General features: G+C 43.0%; 1 protein-coding gene across 1 annotated transcript in view; it reads right to left on the bottom strand.

Annotated features, from left to right (window-relative positions):
* Positions 1–16,029: 16,029 nt before the first annotated feature.
* Positions 16,030–18,679, bottom strand: part of RMND5A (required for meiotic nuclear division 5 homolog A) — a 43,208-nt gene continuing 40,558 nt past the window's right edge. Inside the window, exon 9 of the mRNA XM_075930959.1 lies at positions 16,030–17,768. Within this exon, the coding sequence (XP_075787074.1) occupies positions 17,705–17,768 (64 nt within the window). The 3' untranslated portion in view covers positions 16,030–17,704. The remainder of the gene's footprint in view (positions 17,769–18,679) is intronic.

The raw sequence follows: 18,679 nt of genomic DNA, 5'->3' as shown, positions 1-18,679 counted from the left end.
CATAGATGGGGCCACTATTAGGTGGTTGCATAACTGGCTGGATAACCATTCCCAGAGAGTAGTTATTAATGGTTCACAATCCTGCTGGAAAGGAGTAACAAGTAGGGTTCCACAGGGGTCTGTTTTGGGACTGGTTCTGTTCAATATCTTCATCAACTATTTAGATATCGGCATACAGAGTACGCTTTTTAAGTTTGCAGATGATAGCAAGCTTGGAGGGGTTGCAACTACTTTGGAGAATAGGGTCATAATTCAAAATGATCTGGACAAATTGGAGAAGTGGTCTGAGGTAAACAGGATGAAGTTTAATAAGGACAAATGCAAAGTGCTCCACTTAGGAAGGAACAACAAGTTTCACACATACAGAATGGGAAGTGACTGTCTAGGAAGGAGTATAGCAGAAAGGGATCTAGGCGTTATAGTGGACCACAAGCTAAATATGAGTCAACAGCGTGACGCTGTTGCAAAAAAACCCAACCTGATTCTTGGATGCATTAACAGGTATGTTGTGAGCAAGACACAAGAAGTCATTCTTCCGCTCTACTCTGCGCTGATTAGGCCTCTGTTGGAGTATTGTGTCCAGTTCTAGGGACTGCATTTCAAGAAAGATGTGGAGAAATTGGAGAGGGTCCAGAGAAGAGCAACAAGAATGATTAAAGGTCTAGAGAACATGACCTATGAGGGAAGGCTGAAAGAATTGGGTTTGTTTAGTTTGGAAAAGTGAAGATTAAGGGGGGACATGATAGCAGTTTTCAGGTATCTAAAAGGGTGTCACAAGGAGGAGGGAGAAAATGTATTCTTCCTGGCCTCTGAGGATAGAACAAGAAGCAATGGGCTTAAACTGCAGCAAGGGAGGTTTAGGTTGGACATTAGGAAAAAGTTTCTAACTGTCAGGGCGGTTAAACACTGGAATAAATTGCCTAGGGTGGTTGTGGAATCTCTCTCTCTGGAGCTTTTTAAGAGTAGGTTAGATAAATGTTTATCGGGGATGATCTAGACAGTGCTGGGACGTGCCGTGAGGGCAGGGGACTGGACTCGATGACCTCTTGAGATCCCTTCCAGTCCTAGTATTCTATGATTCTATCTGACCAGACCAAGGCTTGGTCAAATCCAACCAGTCCAAGCTCTGAGTCCCTCATCAAGTGTTATGGTAGAGCTGTGGAACCCACAAAAGTAGCCTCCATGGCTCTCTCTCTGAGGAGCTTGGATTCTGAGGTCTCAAGTCATGTCTGGGACTTCCTACAGGGTATCTTCTCCAGAGACCAACCCTTTGGCTGTGCATGAAACCACTAAACTTTAGGGTCAGAGGGAGATTTCATAGCTGCACCACTTGAGATTGGAGAGCTTTGCTTTGCAGAAGACCTCTCTAGCTCTGGATATGCTAGATCTCCCTCACAGCACAAAATCACAAAGAGCCTGGCTTGGTGATTGTTGAGGAAAGAGGCCAGGATACTGGGCAATTCTTTGCTGAAAACAAGACAACCCTTGTGCCCATCAGAGGATGGGAATTTGCTGGGAACATGGTGAATCTCTTAAACCCAATTATTTGATGTTTTGTCAGATCCTCAATCATGATCAGATCCAAAAGGATCCTATAAACATAACAACATGTATTAATTATAGTATAATCCCAGAGATGGGTTGGAACATCTCTGCATTCCCAACTATAAGCCTTGAAAAGGTTTCATGGTCCAAAAACTAGGCACCCAGGCTGACATTTTCTAGAGTGACTCATGGTTTTAGGTGCTCGGTTCAAGGCAGCCTGATGGGGTCTGATTGCCAGAAAGCACTGAACATCTGCCTTCTAAAATCAGGCCCCAAAGCACTAGGCACACAAAATCACAGATCACTTTTGGAAATTTAGTTTACAAATATCTGTAGGACTCTGGGAAAGGCAGTGTCAGCTTGTGGCACCTTTATGACTAACTGATGTATTTGTGCATAAGTTTTCGTGGGCAAAAGCTCACTTTGACAGATGGATTTCAAGGACTCCTCGTTATTTTTGCAGATACAGACTAACACGCCTACTCCTCTTCTAAGGGTCAGGAAGGAGAATCAGTCCTGTTCTTGTATCCACACTGGCTTCCATAAACTCTGCTCACACTTTGAATTAGTGTCTGCAGTGATCTACAACTTGTACAGAAAGGTGCTGCAGGAGTATGGTAAAATGTGTTCATCATGTATTTTATTGTCACTGTAGGATAAAAATTTCTGAGGCAGGCTATGATATTCTGTTAAGAACCCCTATTCTAAATTTGGAGTCTGGGACTGGCACACAAACACAGTACATAATGGTTACCCCCGTCATGGCTCCTTCCCCACTCTGGCACGATAAATGCAGAAGTGGGGGCCAGCAAGTACCCCAAAACCTTAGCTACCAGGCTTTGGTATAAAACTTCTCCCCAAAATCTTAAAACCCTAGATTTTGGGAATAAAACTTCCACTGCAACCACCCAAGTATTGATGTGAAAAATCAGGGGAGAGATCACTCGGGAAATCTCAGCCCTAAAGTACAAAGCAGGATACAACCATTAACCAATACCAGGTTAATAAAAGAAAAGAGAAAACTTTTATTATCACCACAATATTCCTGTTGCAAGCATAATGCCTAGATGGAAAAGTAACAAATAATATACTCATGGAGAAACTCCAGAGGCCTAAAACTTAGTTACGAAGAAAAGCCAACCATTGCTTTAAAAGTGCACAGACATCAGATCCCATACCCAAACCATAAAACAATAATACCTAACAGATTTATTTAAACTTTACCCTTCTTAGGCTGTGTCCAGACTCAGGGGTTTTTTCAGGAAAAGTAACCTTTTCCCGAAAAAACTTCCCCTGCGTCCAGACTCAAGCCGCGTTCTTTCGAAATTATTTCGAAAGAACGCAGCTTTTCTTTTGATGGCGGTAAACCTCATTTCACGAGGAAGAACGCCTTCTTTCGAAAGTTCCTCTTTCGAAAGAAGGCGTTCTTCAATGTAAATAGGGCTTCCTCGAAAGAGAGCATCCAGACTTGCTGGGTGCTCTCTTTCGAAAAAGCGGATTGCTCTTTCGAAAGATCCGTCTGCAGTCTAGATGCGATCTTTCGAAAGAGGCTCTTTCGAAAGAAGCCTGCAGTCTAGACATAGCCTTACAGAAAGCAAAGAATTGTTTCTTGGAGACAGAGACATGTCTGTCTCCCTCAGAAGCTGAAGGGACCTCTCCAGAGACAAAGGAAAAGGAAAAATCATAAATTCCTTTGTCCCAGTTTGAAATCCCTACCTACATTCCTATTGGCCATTCCACTTGGCTAGGTGTAGTTAACCCCTTAGTCCCCAGGCTGCTGGCCATCTCTCATGATCATGACACCCCCCCAGACACACCTAGTTCAGGATGGGAGACAGGACAAGACACATTTAATGGTGCTAAGAACAAATGTGCCATTGTCAAGTACTCCTAATGTCTCTGCTTTAATCCCCAGATGGACCACATCCTGCAGAGATACCACCTTGAAGCTGACAGACATATCACCACTTAACACATAATTGATAACTGATGTCTGCTTTGTTTAAATACTTGTTTTACTGGAAACACTATGTAACTTTATAAGTTTATGGCATGCATCTGACGAAGTGGGTCTTTGCCCACGAAAGCTTATGCTCCTACACTTCAGTTAGTCTATAAGGTGCCACAGGACTCCTCGTCGCTTTTGCAGATTCAGACTAACACGGCTACCCCTCTGATATGTAACTTTATATTATTGCTCTTATTTTGCCTCACAATTAGCACCTATCCAAGGGTCCAGGATCTTACCCCTCCCCCCATCACTTTGATCTGCCCATTTAGCATCCTATATAATTAGTTGTAACCTATCGTTTGGCAGTGTTCACTGAGCTCTAACAAGCGACATGACACTCCGACAGCACTGTGTGTGTAATAAACTCTCTTGCTTGCTTCACATATAGGCTACGTCTAGGCGACATGGCTCCATCAGTGGAGCCATATAAAATAGTTTATTCAGAATAGTCAAAGAAGTGGGGATTTAAATAATCCCCGCTTCATTAAAGTAAAAATGGCCACCGCGCTGTGCCGACGATCAGCTGATCCGGCACAGCGTTGTGGCCATTTTTATTTTAATGAAACGGGGATTATTTAAATCCCCGCTTCTTTGACTATGCCGAATAAACTATTTTACATGGCTCCGTCGTGTAGTCTAGACATAGCCATGGTGTCCAGGTTCTGTTCCTTCAGTCACAAAGGGAGAGATTATATTATGCACAGCTATTAATGGCTTGTAAATGAATGACCAGAATTAAAACTGCGGTGCTCAAAAGCTTCTCTCTTTCACCAACGGAAGTTGGTCCAGTAAAAGAAACTGCATCTCACCCACCTTGTTGCGCTTACAAACTTTAAAATAGCATTTCCTTTTCACTGTCCTTCACAACATTATATACCACAGCTAAGTGAGATGTATAAACAATGTAAAGCAGAACATAACCACAAAAAAGCCCCAAACTATTCCATTTTAAACTAAGTCTCTATAAGCAACGGTACATACTCAACAGATTTTTCAAATCAAATGGATTGATTCTTTCACGATTCATGCATTACATATTTATAGTTCTATTGCTTATAATCTACAAGATTCAATATTGTACTTTTACATTACTGTGCAACACTTCTTGTTACACATAAGTTGTTAGGGCATATCTTCACTAGGAAATTATTTTGAAATAACTTATTTCGAAATAATTCCTGAAATAACTATTTTGAAATAAACTTACTCCCCAAGGAAAGCAGGAGTTTTTATTTCGAAATAAGAAGTCCCTTATTTCAAAATAATGGGCTTGGTAGTGTGGATGCTTTGTTTGTTATTTTGAAATAAGGGGAGGTATTTTGAAATAACTCCCTAATGCAGATCAGGGCTTATAAATACATTATGGAATCCTATAAAAGACTAACCATAAAGGTATATACAGTCCTGAGCCATGTGATGAAATAATACATTTTACTATTGTTCACCTCTTAGAATAGTGTATCATCACTTTTGTAGGAAAACACCCCTATTGCTTTCCATGGGATGCTTTGCTTCCAAAGAGGTAGCACAGGGATGATCTTCTAGTCAGTGCTTGGTCCTGCTGTGAGGGCAAGGGACTGGACCTGATGATCTCCCAAGGAACCTGCCAGTTCTAGTAGGCCCGTGGTCACCAACCGGTCGCTCGCGAGCTACTGGTCGATCTCGAGGCCTCGACCAGTCGCTCGCGAGGCGTCCTGTCAGCCCCGCCCTCATTTCCCTCCCACCCCCCCAGAAGCCCCAGTACTTACCTCCAGAGAAGACGGAGGTAGTGTCGGCTTCCGGCGCGCGGGGGTTTGGCCCCAGGGCTTCCCGGCGTGGGGAGGGGTTGGCGCCAGGACAAGCGCCCACGGGGCTTCCCTGCGTGGGTGGGAGGGGGGTCGGCCCCCTGGGCAGGCGCGCGCAAGGCTTTCCTGCACGGGGGGATTGGCCCCGGGCAGGGGCAGGCGCACGCACGCGGGGCTTCCCTGCGTGGAGGGGGGAGTTGGCCCCGGGGCAGGTGAGCGCACGTGCGCGTGGGGCTTCTCTGCGTGGGTGAAGGGGTCGGCCCCCTGGGCAGGCGCGTGTGCAGGGCTTCCGGGGGGGGGGGGTCGGTTTCCGGGGGGGGGAGGGAATGCTGGGAGGAGGGAGATGCAGGGGACTCTCTGCCTCCACTGGCATCCCATTCCCCTGTCCCCACTCCCCTGTCCTCAACTACAGAATGCTGTCCCCATTCCTGTTCCCACTCCCCGAACTCTGTCCCCAGCTACAGAATGTCCCCACTCCCGTCCCCAACTACAGAACTCTGTCCCCACTCCCCGAATTCTGTCCCCACTTGCGTCCCCACTCCCCGAACTCTGTCCCCACTGGCACTCTGTCCCCTGCTGCAGAATCCTGTCCTCTGCCCTCTCAGCACCCTGTTCCCTCTCCCCTGCCCCCAGCCACAGTACTCTGTCCCCACAAAATGTATAATTATAAATGCTTCATTTTAGATGTAAATAGCATGAATAAAAAACAGACCATTTATTTCATAACTATAAACACGTGATTTTAATTGTATGTATCGCATAATTTAAAAATAAACTTTATCAGAGTGCTGGGGATAGCAAGTGATGGACAGGAGGAGAATAGAGAGGGCGGGGCTTCAAGGAAGGGGCGGGGCTTCAAGGAAGTGGAGGGGCTTCAAGGAAGGGGAGGAGCGGTAGATCTTCGCCTGCTCTGAGATTTAAAAAGTGATCTTGGGTGTAAAAAGGTTGGAGACCACTGTAGTAGGCTATGATTCTATGAAAATGGTTCTTTTAGTGTAAGGATTAAAAAAATAATCAGTGAAAATAAAAATGCATGTGTCTGTTCTAAATCATAAACAAGCTAGAGAAAGAACAATGGCCTCATCTCAGACATTGTTATGGGGTTTTACCTGTGAATGTTCATTGTCTCTATACAAGGGGCAAAGATCCAATTCACAAGTTAATTCCTATTGCAGAATACAGTCAGCAACTAGCTCATTGGAAAGCAATTTGTTGTTATAACAAATGTTCAGATGCACATTATAGCCAATTCTGATAAAAACTAGGGGTGTTAGATACTGTGTATGGGTATGTCTACACTACCCCGCTAGTTCGAACTAGCGGGGTAATGTATGCATACCGCACTTGCTAATGAAGCCCGGGATTTGAATTTCCCGGGCTTCATTAGCATAAGCGGGGAGCCGCCATTTTTAAATCCCCGCTGCTTCGAACCCCGTGTAGCGCGGCTACACGGGGCTCGAACTAGGTAGTTCGGACTAGGGTCCTATTCCGAACTACCGTTACTCCTCGCGGCTACACGGGGTTCGAAGCAGCGGGGATTTAAAAATGGCGGCTCCCCGCTTATGCTAATGAAGCCCGGGAAATTCAAATCCCGGGCTTCATTAGCAAGTGCGGTATGCATACATTACCCCGCTAGTTCGAACTAGCGGGGTAGTGTAGACATACCCTATTTTAGTAATCGTGTAGCCACAACAATTATCAGTGGTTACATAGTTACTAAAATATTCCCCACTCCCAGTGAGGCCCTGCCACCCTGCATTGCTGCCTCTGTATCAGAGGCAACAGTGCAGGGTAGCAGGCGGAGCTGGTTGGCGATGAGAGCTGGTTTAAAAATCGTCTCCCCACATAGACTGGCTCCTGTCTGCCATCCCACACTGCTGCCTCTGATACAGAGGGGTGTCAGCAGCACCTGTCCATGGGCACACACATGCACATACACACATACTGCTGCTGCCTCTGACAGAGAAGCAGCAGTGCTGGGGAGGAAGGGGAGGCGGCTCCATGGAGCCAGTGCTCATGTGGAGTCGGCTATTAAGCCAGCTTCCACTATCACCGGCTCACATCTGTTTCCCCCTGTCCTGCTGCCTCTGATAGAGAGGCAGCAGCATGCAGGGGAGGGCCAGGTGGCTCTATGGGAGCAGATACACAGGGGAGCTGACTTAAAAGCCAGCTTCCCATGTATACCAGCTCCCTGCTGCCCCCCTCACCCTCTGTGCTACTTCTCTATTAGGGTATGTCTACACAGCAAAGTTATTTCAAAATAACAGCAGTTATTTCAAAATAACTTTCCTAGTGTCTACACAGCCATTCCATTATTTCGAAATTAATTCAAACTAGCGGAGGGCTTATTACAAAATTGGTAAGCCTCATTCCACGAGGAATAGTGCAAATTTCGAAATTACTATTTGGAACTAAGCGCTGTGAAGACACTTATTTCGAAATAGGGGGCCTCTGGCCCTTCCCAGGGTGCCCTGCTGGCCACCCTGACTACAAGGCAACTTCTGACCTGATGCCCTTCCAGAACTGGTTCCAACCAGCCTTAAATACGATTCAACGTCCACTCAGTGTGGATGTGCTATTTCGAAATAGAAAAACACTATTTCAAAATGCATTTTGTGTGTAGACGCGTTATTTCAAAATAGGCTATTTCGAATTAACGATTTCGAAATTATGCTGTAGTGTAGACATACCCTTAGAGATGCAGAAGCATGGGGTGGGGGGAGAGGGACAGGCAGCTCGACAGGATCCAGTACTTCAGAGAGAGCTGTTTTTTAAGTTGGCTCCCCCCAAGCACCAGCTCACACCTGCTTCCCCACAACTTGCTGCCTCTGATACATCCCATTTAAAAGTCTAAAGGCTAACATCCCTAATAAAAACAGCCTGCAGGTCACTCACATGATATCTAAAGGGGGTTATTGCTAGGTGAAAATCAGAATGCTGATCCAGAACACACTGAAGTCCAGGGAAAGCCTTCAGTGGACTTCAAAGGGTTCAGGGAGTAAGCTTATAATGCAGTGTCTTTTGAAAGTGCTGGGAATGTGAGGAAAACTGAAGGAAAATTCAAATAATTTAATACTAAATCCCTAATCCAGGAATTGGATCCATGCAGTTGGACCATATGCTCATGTTAATCATCTTGTTTTATGCCTCATTTGGAGGCACACAGAGAATATGCAACAAGTACCATATAAGAATCTATACAGACGAAAATAGCATGTGGAGGCCCATCTACTTCCTGAATGAATCTGCTGCCAGGAATCAGGAGGTAGATATAGATATAATTACTGTTTGAATTGAAGATTAACATTAAAATCTTGTGATATGAACAAACTCATAACCCTCCTATGTGTTGTCTAAAAATACATTTGCATCCTACCTATTTTGGTTCTGGTAGGGGGACTTATTTGAAGCAAATTTCCAGAAAGAATGCCAGGGACCAGACTTTTGTGGTCCCACAGGGTGTCTGGGGAGCAGATCTTCTGGCCTTTCCTATGGTAAATGGGGCTAGAACACCTGTTTTTCTCAGTGAGGCAATACGGGGAACAAAGCTTGGATCAGCATGGAAGCATCTCAGATAGGGATTCTCACAGAAATTCCTTCCTTCAGAGGTCTCTCCTCTGGCTGTACAGCAGGTGGGATAAACTGAGCCACAGGTTTATACAGTAACATTTTGTCACCATTAAAATGGGAGAAGCCCACAATGAATGTCAGGGAGAATACAGGATCGTGTTTCATCTCAACATCTATTTCAGGACATTTTGTAACTATTCATATATAGGCAGTCCCCGGGTTACATGGATCCGACTTACATCAGATCCCTACTTACAAACGGGGTGAGGCAACCCCGCACTAGCTGCTTCCCCCCAGCAGACCAGGGAGACACGGAGCGGCTTTTCTCAGCAGACACCTCAGCTTGAGAATAAAGGACTGAGGAAAGTGAGGTGTGGGAGAATAAAACTGAGCTCTGGAGAAATGTTTGGCTAGAGTTTCCCCTACAATATGTACCAGTTCCGACTTACATACAAATTCAACTTAAGAACAAACCTACAGTCCCTATCTTGTACGTAACCCGGGGACTGCCTGTACTGTACTCTGTGCTAAATCACCAAACTGCACTCTGCTGGCTAGAAGTTAAATAGCATCCTAAATATTTTTTTGCTCAGGAGCATTCTCAAGAGTATAGTAAAGCTGTAGCTGCTGTAACAATAACAGCAGCATTTGCGATCATGCAGCCAAATGCAGCAATTGTTGCTTTTCTAGATACCAGTCGAAATCCAGATTACTTGATCTCTTCCTAGACTGTGTTCTCTTCCTAGAATCCTTCCTAAAGATAAGGCTAAGTACATCTCACCTTTGAAAATAACCAGTCTTCATGGATAGAGCGATGAGCCTAGCAAGAGAGCCATGATTTTTTACCTATAAAGAAGCCTCTTGTCACAGTACTTATGCAACACACTCCCTCTCTCAAGGTTTCAGAGAGAAGGGAAGGCTATTTTGCTCAAAAATCACAGCATCTCTGACAGGAGAAGCATGTGTCGCCACCTCCACACACTGATTTGCCAGGAAACAATGGGATTGCACAGTGCTAGGTTATAGATAATTGCTCTCATTATTTCACGGTTCACCATATTTTTAGTTATATTGATGATAAATTTAAAGCACAGGTAGAGACTCTGTTGAAGGGAATGTTGCTACTTTAAGAGAACAAAGAAATGGGGAGCACTAATATACAGATTGTTTGCCAAAGAACACGGGAGCAATGCTACTTATAGATACGCACACAATGTCTATGGATCTAAGATTCTTAAATAGCCTCATGAAAACAAACCATTCAAACCACCTGTGTTACAAATTAGCTAGGCTCACATACCCCTGCCCCCTTCCTTGCAGGGCACTCTCTCCCTCGATCCAGCCTCATGGCATCACACTGAGGATAGGGGGTAGGCAGATGAAGACAGCAAAATCATGTTGTTTGCCTTCTGTCCCATGAAGAATCCATGGACTAAACTACACAGACCATAGAGCTCCTCGCTGAGGGTCCAGAGTGCAGCCATGGCCAGAGAGAGGTTCTGGTAGGGGGACTTATTTGAAGCAAATTTCCAGAAAGAATGCCAGGGACCAGACTTTTGTGGTCCCACAGGGTGTCTGGGGAGCAGATCTTCTGGCCTTTCCTATGGTAAATGGGGCTAGAACACCTGTTTTTCTCAGTGAGGCAATATGGGGAACAAAGCTTGGATCAGCATGGAAGCATCTCAGATAGGGATTCTCACAGAAATTCCTTCCTTCAGAGGTCTCTCCTCTGGCTGTACAGCAGGTGGGATAATCTGAGCCATAGGTTTATACAGTAACATTTTGTCACCATTAAAATGGGAGAAGCCCACAATGAATGTCAGGGAGAATACAGGAGCCAGAAGAATGATCTGGCTTCCATGTCTGGATATACGGTACAGGCCTTACAGTTAACGGGTGCCTGGCCCATAGGTGTCAGATGAAGTCAGCACCATCTTTCTCTGGGAAGCAAGGCAAAGATTGTTTGGCTCAAGTGATTGATTGGCTACCTCTGGCTGCAGTTTGTGGTGCTAGCATGACTGCAAATACAGTTGCTTTCTTTGAAAAGAGCTGATCGGTGTCACCAATAGCATTGTGAACTGCCAATGGAGTCAATGTTAGAAACAGCTCAGATCTCCTACGGTTTTTGCTTAGAGTGCAAAATGTACAATCTGAAAACCCAATGAAGTAATTAGTCTTTAGATGCACCACAATATTACCATCACGCAGAAACACCTGCATGCCAGATCCATATTACACATACTCACATTAAGTGAACCTCTCTAGTCCAGCACCCTTGGGACCTGACTGGTGCTGAACCAGAAAATTTGCCAGACCATAAGAGGTTAATATTGTCTAGCAGCATTATCAATACTTCCACTGATTACTGGGCTCTTAAAAGACGTTTAGGGATAAATTAGAGCTAACGAACAGCACAGAACCCTGAGAGCCAAGACAGGTGTCTGTAAGCAAACTTTATGGGACTGCAGGAAACTTGGCCACCTCCATGAAAAGTGGACATCCAGCTAACTACAATCATGCCAGACCACGGATGTTGCCAGACCAGAGAATGCCAGACTAGAGAGATTCAATCTGTAGTATCTTGCACCTTGAGTAATCCCCTTACAGTCAGAGGCGATCACTTGCAACATAATATACTATTAAATAGGACTAAGGACTTCATAATCTGGCCCCAAAACAATAACAGGAGACAGATCTTTGATACCGTTTTTTAACTGGTAAGTGGAGAAACACAACTGTAGTTTTGTGCCAATTTAAAAATAGGCAGATTCATACAGTTCTGTTGCAGTTCCCAAATTGTGCTCTGGGGAGCATTTACATCATATGGTGTTGTCTCCCCTATTTTCAGTCGCTAAATTACATCTTGCAACTAGATGGGGCTACTATACAGTGGATGCATAACTGGCTGGATAACCATTCTTAGAGAGTAGTTATTAACGGTTCATAATCATGCTGAAAGGGCATAACAAGGGGAGATCTGCAGAGGTCTGTTTTGGGACTGGTTCTGTTCAATATCTTCATGAATGATTTAGATGATGGCGTAGAGAGTGTTCTTATTAAGCTTGCGAAGCTGGGAAGGGTTGCAAGTGCTTTGGAAGATAGGGTCAAAATTCAAAATGATCTAGACACACTGAAGAAATAGTCAGAGGTAAATAGGATGAAGTTTTTAATAAGGACAAATGCAAAGTACCCCACTTAGGAACAATCAGTTTCACACATACAGAATGAGAAGCGACTGTCTAGGAAGGAGTACTGCAGAAAGAGATCTAGGGGTTATGGTGGACCACAGGCTAAATATGAGTTAACAGTATGACACTGCTGCAAAAAAAGCAAACAAGATTCTGGGATGCATTAACAGGAGTGTTGTGAGCAAGACACAAGGAAGAATTCTTCTGCTCTACTCTGCACTGATTAGGCCTCTGTTGGAGTACTGTGTCCAGATCTGGGCGCCACATTTCAGGCAAGATGTTGAGAAATTGGAGAAGGTCCTGAAAAAAGAAACAAGAACTATTAAAGGTCTAGAAAACATGAGGTAGGAGGGAAGACTGAAAGACTTGGGCTTGTTTAGTTTAGAAAAGAAAAGACTGAGAGGGGACATGATAGTGGTTTTCACAGATCTAAAAGAGTGTCACAAGTAGGAGGGAGAAAAATTGTTCTCCTTGGCCTCTGATGATAGGACAAGAAGCAATGGGTTTAAATTGCAGTAAGGGAGGTTTAGATTGAATCTTAGGAAAAACTTCTTGTCATGGTGGTTAAACACCAGAATAACTTGCATAGGGAGGTTGTGAAATCTCAATCACTGGAGATATTTAAGAGCAGGTTGGATAGACATCTGTCAGGAATGATCTAGACAGTACTTGATCCTGCCGTGAGAGCAGGAGACTGGACTTAATGATCTCTCAAGATCCCTTCCAGTTCTAGTATTCTATTCTACGGTTTTATCAAAGACTACTGTCTATGTTCCCACCATTTTTCCACGTAAGCACTTTCTGGATTTGCTAAAAGGGACATTATTGCAATGACATGTGGAAGGAGCCATTACAAATGGGAAGGAAGATGTCTTATAATCATCTCAGTAATTAAATATGGTTCATGCTACAAAAGTGCTTGAGAATGCTTATCCCACTGCTTTAAAACAATAGGTATTTAAAATATTTTTTTTAAACAAAAAACAAAACAAAAACATCCTCTCTTGGTAGGGTTTTCAAAAACTACAAATAATTCCTGTGAAAGTAAATGTACAGATTGTTTTTACCAGGAATAGGATTGCAACTGATTTGGTTCATGTAATGCAAAGCAGGATATGATGAAAACAGTAAAGCTATTGTTTTAATTACTTCCATTTAACTATATTTACAGCCATGAATTACATAAAAGGTAAAACATGACAGTGTGGTATAAAGATGCTGGTGGCTTGGCTCAATGACTCATACCTGACTCATGGTCCATGAGGATGATGAATGAGGTCTATGAGGCTCTCATACTTCAAGGTTGTGACTCTGGCCTAGGCTTTTCCATTTTTTCTGCACAAACAGCACACCTTCTAGTTCACTGGAATGAGCACAAGACAACTGCTCTGCAGGAACTATACTCCCACAAAGCTAGCATTCCCAGAGTGGCAAGCAGGAAGAAGCTTGTTCACTGTAAAACAAACTGGTCAGAAATACTCCAGAGGCAAGAGAGTATAGGAAAATAAGAATGGTCAAATTCATACTGGTTCAGACCAATGGTCCATCAATCCTAGAATCCTGTCTTCCAATATTGTCCTGTGCCAGACGCTTCAGAGGGAATGAACAGGGCAATTATCCAGTAATCCATCCTGTTGTACAAGCCCAGCTTCTCGGAGTCAGAGGTTTCGGGACACCCGTTGCGTTTCATCGCTGACCATCCCTGGCAGCCATTCATGGACCTATACTTTTTAAACGTTTCTAGTTCTTTTCTGAACCTTCGCAACATCCTTTGGCAACAAATTCCACAGGTTGACTTATCTGAAGTACTATGTTATGCTGGTTTTAAGCCACCTGCCTATTAATTGAGTGACCTCTGGTTCTCGTGAAAGTGTAAATAACACTTCCCTATTCACTTTCTCCACGAGTCATGATTTTATACATTTTCCATCATATCCCTCGCTTGGTTCTCTTTTCTTAGATGAATCGTTCTAGTCTTTTTACTCTCTCCTCCTATGGAAGCTGTCTCATTTCTCACTCATTGTTTTGTCCTTCTCTGTACTTTTTCCAGTTTTAATGTATCTTTTGCAAGATGATGCAATCAGAATTGCATGTAGTATTCAAGGAGTGGGTATACGGTGGATTTACATATTGGCATTATGATCTTTTCCTTTCCTAATAATTCCGAACGCTGTTAGCTTTTTTTGCTTGCTGCTTCGCAATGAGCAGGTGTTTAGAGAACTAGACATGGTGATTCCATGACCACTTTCTTGAGTGGGAACAGCTAACCATCATTTTGTATGGGGAGTTGGGATTATGTTTTCCAATGCATATTACTTTGTACTTAAAAGAGCCCAAACACTCTGACAGGAAACAGCTCTGCTCAGCATAGTCAACTTTATTAGACTCCAGGTGGGAGACCCTAATCAAAGCACTGATACAAGAAAGCCTCCCTTACAACATAAAAGCAAAATGAAGACCCTATCTAGCATGTAGCCAGAAAGAGGAAAATGTGGGTGGTGGTCTCACTATATTCAGCACCAGAAAACATGCAGCAGGAAAACCCTGTTTGCATTTTGAGCATGGGAAAAGTAGTAGGCAGAACTCAAAGGTAGCCCAACACTGAAGAATGCATACGAGTTCTTTATATGGGGAAAGCAGAAGGAAGAGAGCTAACCAGGGCCAGGAATTTGTTCTTGCTCTTCTTTTTGTGTCCCCCTCCAGCAATGCAAAGGAAATGGAAATGGCCCACAAGTTCTTAGGTAGGGAAGATTCTAGAGAAAAGGTCAGCAGATCTAGGAGCAGTTTAACTAGTTCCTCATTGGTAACAGCAACACTACAGGAGGTACAGACAATGTGCATTACATTCCAACTCTCCTCGGTTGGTGGACTGTCTTTTAATGTTTTTTGTGGGCCAGGAGGGAGCCAGATGGAAAATTAGAGAACAAAAACTAGCTCTCTGGTAATCCCCATCTTTGCCTCCAGCCCTGAAGACATTTCAATTACGCGGAAAAATCTGGGACAAAATTTCTAACCACTGCCCCACTGTAAGCCAACCGGCTCAGTTCTATGCTCAAGCCAGTATACAAACACCCTGTTTGCTTTAAGATCAGGCCCTTAGTACAGGGTGGGGAAAACTAACCAAACAAACAGTTCATAGTCTGTAGATGAGCTCAGGCCCCAGTGCAGGGCTGGGCAAACAATCAAAACACAGTTGGCAGTGTAAGGGAGAGACTGCTACTCAGGGTTTGCAAGGGGGGGGGAGGGAGGTGGCAGGGCTGACTGCCACTGGAGGCAGCAGGGATCCGGTCTTCAACACAGACTCCTTGAAGTAAAATCAAGTCACCCTGACTTTTATCAGCTTCCCCCAGGCCACTTCCAGACTCCTCCTCAGAGTATACCTGGGTCCCTGGTCAATCCTTAGGGACAGTAGAGTCTGAGTCCTCGAGTGTGGTTAACAAGTTTGCCTCCTCAGTTTGGGGGCCAGCAGTCCAAGCCAGTCCTCAGCAGCCTCCCAACTTGGGAGTGTAGGGCAGGCTTCTGCTTCCTCTGGTGGCTGGGAGCAGACTGAGCTCCCTGCTGGGCTTTTATACTGCTAGCCCCGCCTCCTCACTTGCAGGCAGGTAAAGGGGCTTATAGAGGGGTTCTTCCCCTTCTTGGTTAGTGAATGGCCACCTCTGCTCACTGCATCCACTCAATACAGATAGCACCATTTGTCTGTTACGAACAATTGTGTGTTCAGGACCCCACAGAAATTAGCCTTTGTTTATAGTGATCTCTCTGCACCAGCATTATAGATAGCACTGTACGTTACAAAGTGAAAAGATACATTTTTTTAAAATGACCTATACATAATTTTTCTTTACAATACACATGCTCATTTGCCCAAAGGCTCAATAAAGGAATTCCACTCAAGATAAAGGTCAAAAGTAACTTCACCGAGACTAGAATCCTACATTAAAATAATATCCTCACCCGTTTATTGTTGATTTCATCACTTAACCCATTTTTTTTTTTAACAATACAATTTAATTGCAGGAAAAAAAAGTCACACGCACCTCTATTTTTCCCCACACACATACTGAACATATGTTAAAGGTGTAATTTGTGTGTCTTGGTTTGTTCCGCTTGTCTCACTAAGAGTGTCCATTGTCACTGAGTCCAAGTATATTTCTTAAATCAGATGAAACGGAGATGCAAAAATGTAGATTTCTCAGTGATGTTCTTCTCTGTAGTGCATTGTGCTAGTGGCTAGTGCATTCAACCAGTGTGTCAGAATTCAAACAGATAAACTGGGGGGAGGGAGGGGGGGAGAGAGAAACCTATTACACAATACAGAAATATATTTTTACATGAATCTTAACATGCCGTATGGCTGCTTGCCCTACTATTGTACAGTGCAATAAATACAAATATATTCACACTAGAAAAGGTATAACTGCCATGATCTACATCTGGTTTATGAGTACAAATTTCACCTAGTCCACAATATAACAAATTGAGCAGGAAAAAAGTGGCACTGGCAGTAACAGTCTAGTACGAAACGCAAGGCTAGAAGCAAAGTGTTTTCAAGCTACAGAAAAATTGCTAGCTTTTAATATGAGGATGTAGGACCCAATCCTGCAAGGTGCAGATCTGTGATCAGTAGATTGCATCAGAACATTTTTATTTTCCAATTTAACAATGAATACTCTGACAGTTTATTTGGCTTTGATAACCATTTATAAATAACACACTATGTCTATTAAACTATACAGCAACATGACTGACATTTATAGCCTAATCTTGAATACAAAGTTCAAAGAACATGACTACAAAGGCCAAAGAGCAAGTGTCATTGACTAAAAGCATTTCCACTTAGAACTCCATTTTATTGAATATTCTGTTACACAAACATTTCTTGATCGTGAAAGCAAAAGGAACAGGATTGCCTGTTCCACTCCATTCCAGTAGTAATTTATCCATTCACCATCTTTATAAATTAGTGATGGAATTTAATAATTAGCCCTTCAGGGCTATATATTTATATATTTTATATATATGCACTCTTACTTTGAGTTCTATGTAAAAATTGAAAAAATGTTTGAAAGAAAACTCAGAATATATCACAGCTTTTTTTCCCAGGAAAAAAATTAAGTTTTATAACCACAATTCAATTATCAAACGTTTTCTGAAGTATTTACTTTTAATTATGTACACATTACAGGAAATAAAACTTTTTCCACAAACATTCCCTAAGGTGACAGTTATCAACAGAATGACAGAAGAATAGCAGGAGGAATATTAAACATATTGAGGAGGAAGGAGGTGATCGGTTTCTGTTTTAAAAAGTAAAAAGTCACCATATAATTAAGTACAAAAACCTGCATTGAATGACAACTGCTGGTGTAGTAACTTGATCAGATATGGAGACCAAGAGTATAGTAAAGCTCTATGGTAATATTATTTCTGTAGCATTTCCACTCTGCATGTATACACTAAATGTTGGCAAAGTTTCTGTAGCATTAGCTTATGCAAACGCAGAAGTCCTCAGTCTGCTGCATAAAATGGAACAAGTATTTTCAATTCTTCTGAAATGCACCCATAATTCAGAGTGTCCCTTACAGACTGAATATTGAATGATTTCTTCAGAAAAATATCTGTTTGGCATCTCCAGGACTCTGTTCCATTGGACAATAGGGGCATTTTAATCTAGAGACAAAGACAATGTGTTAGGATTGTTTTAACAGGACAGCTGGCAGTAGTGCAACAACTACACTTTCTAGACATCTCATTGTTTTGACATGTTGAAATAACACAGCAGGAGGCATTTATGTTCACTTTGTTTATATTATAACAGCATCTAGTTCTCAATTACATTTGATGGGATAGGCAGGAAAAGGAGCCTAGATAGTCCTTTCTGCATAATAATGCTTTCTTCACTCCACTGAACAGCTCCTCTAGCTACCAAGGGACCCTAAGTCAGCATTAGAATAATTTTATTAAAGATATAATTGCTACTTACCTTATTAGTCACACCTAATTTATTAAAAACGAAGAAGTTAGATTTTCAAATTCATTTGTTTCCCTGTATAGTTGCCTTCTGCATAGTCTGGACTATGAAATTAGACTGGTCATTTACAGTTAACATCTAGACCTATGGTGTCCAATCCGCTAGCCACATGTGGCTATTTGGCCAGTTGAGCATGGCTAGTTAGCCTGAACAATATGGCTGAGTGTGCCAGAACTGGATGGACACCACGGATCCTTTCATGCACACCACAATGCTATTCTGCTGGGGTTTTGACCCCAGTGGTGAATATGAAAAACAAAACACACCCAAAACTTTCATTTGAAAAAAACCCAGCAACATTTTCCATTTGGGTTCACAAAACCCTTGTGTTACAAAATGTGAGCCTGAATTACATTGATTGTGTATTTATATGGTTCAGCTTTCTATGCTTTACAGAGGCTGTATGACCTAAAGTGAAATTACTAATAGTTGTACAGGTTCCCTTCATAAAAAGAACTTTCCTTATTTCTCACATCCCTTCCGCTTATCCTCTGCATCTAAACAGCTAATGAATAACATGAAGTTACTACAGATATTCATCTGCTCAAAG

This window comes from Pelodiscus sinensis, chromosome 5 (assembly GCF_049634645.1).
Source record: "Pelodiscus sinensis isolate JC-2024 chromosome 5, ASM4963464v1, whole genome shotgun sequence".
Lineage (NCBI taxonomy): Eukaryota > Metazoa > Chordata > Testudines > Trionychidae > Pelodiscus > Pelodiscus sinensis.
The sequence above is the reverse complement of the archived record's forward strand: the minus strand, read 5'-3'. Positions and strand labels throughout refer to the sequence as shown.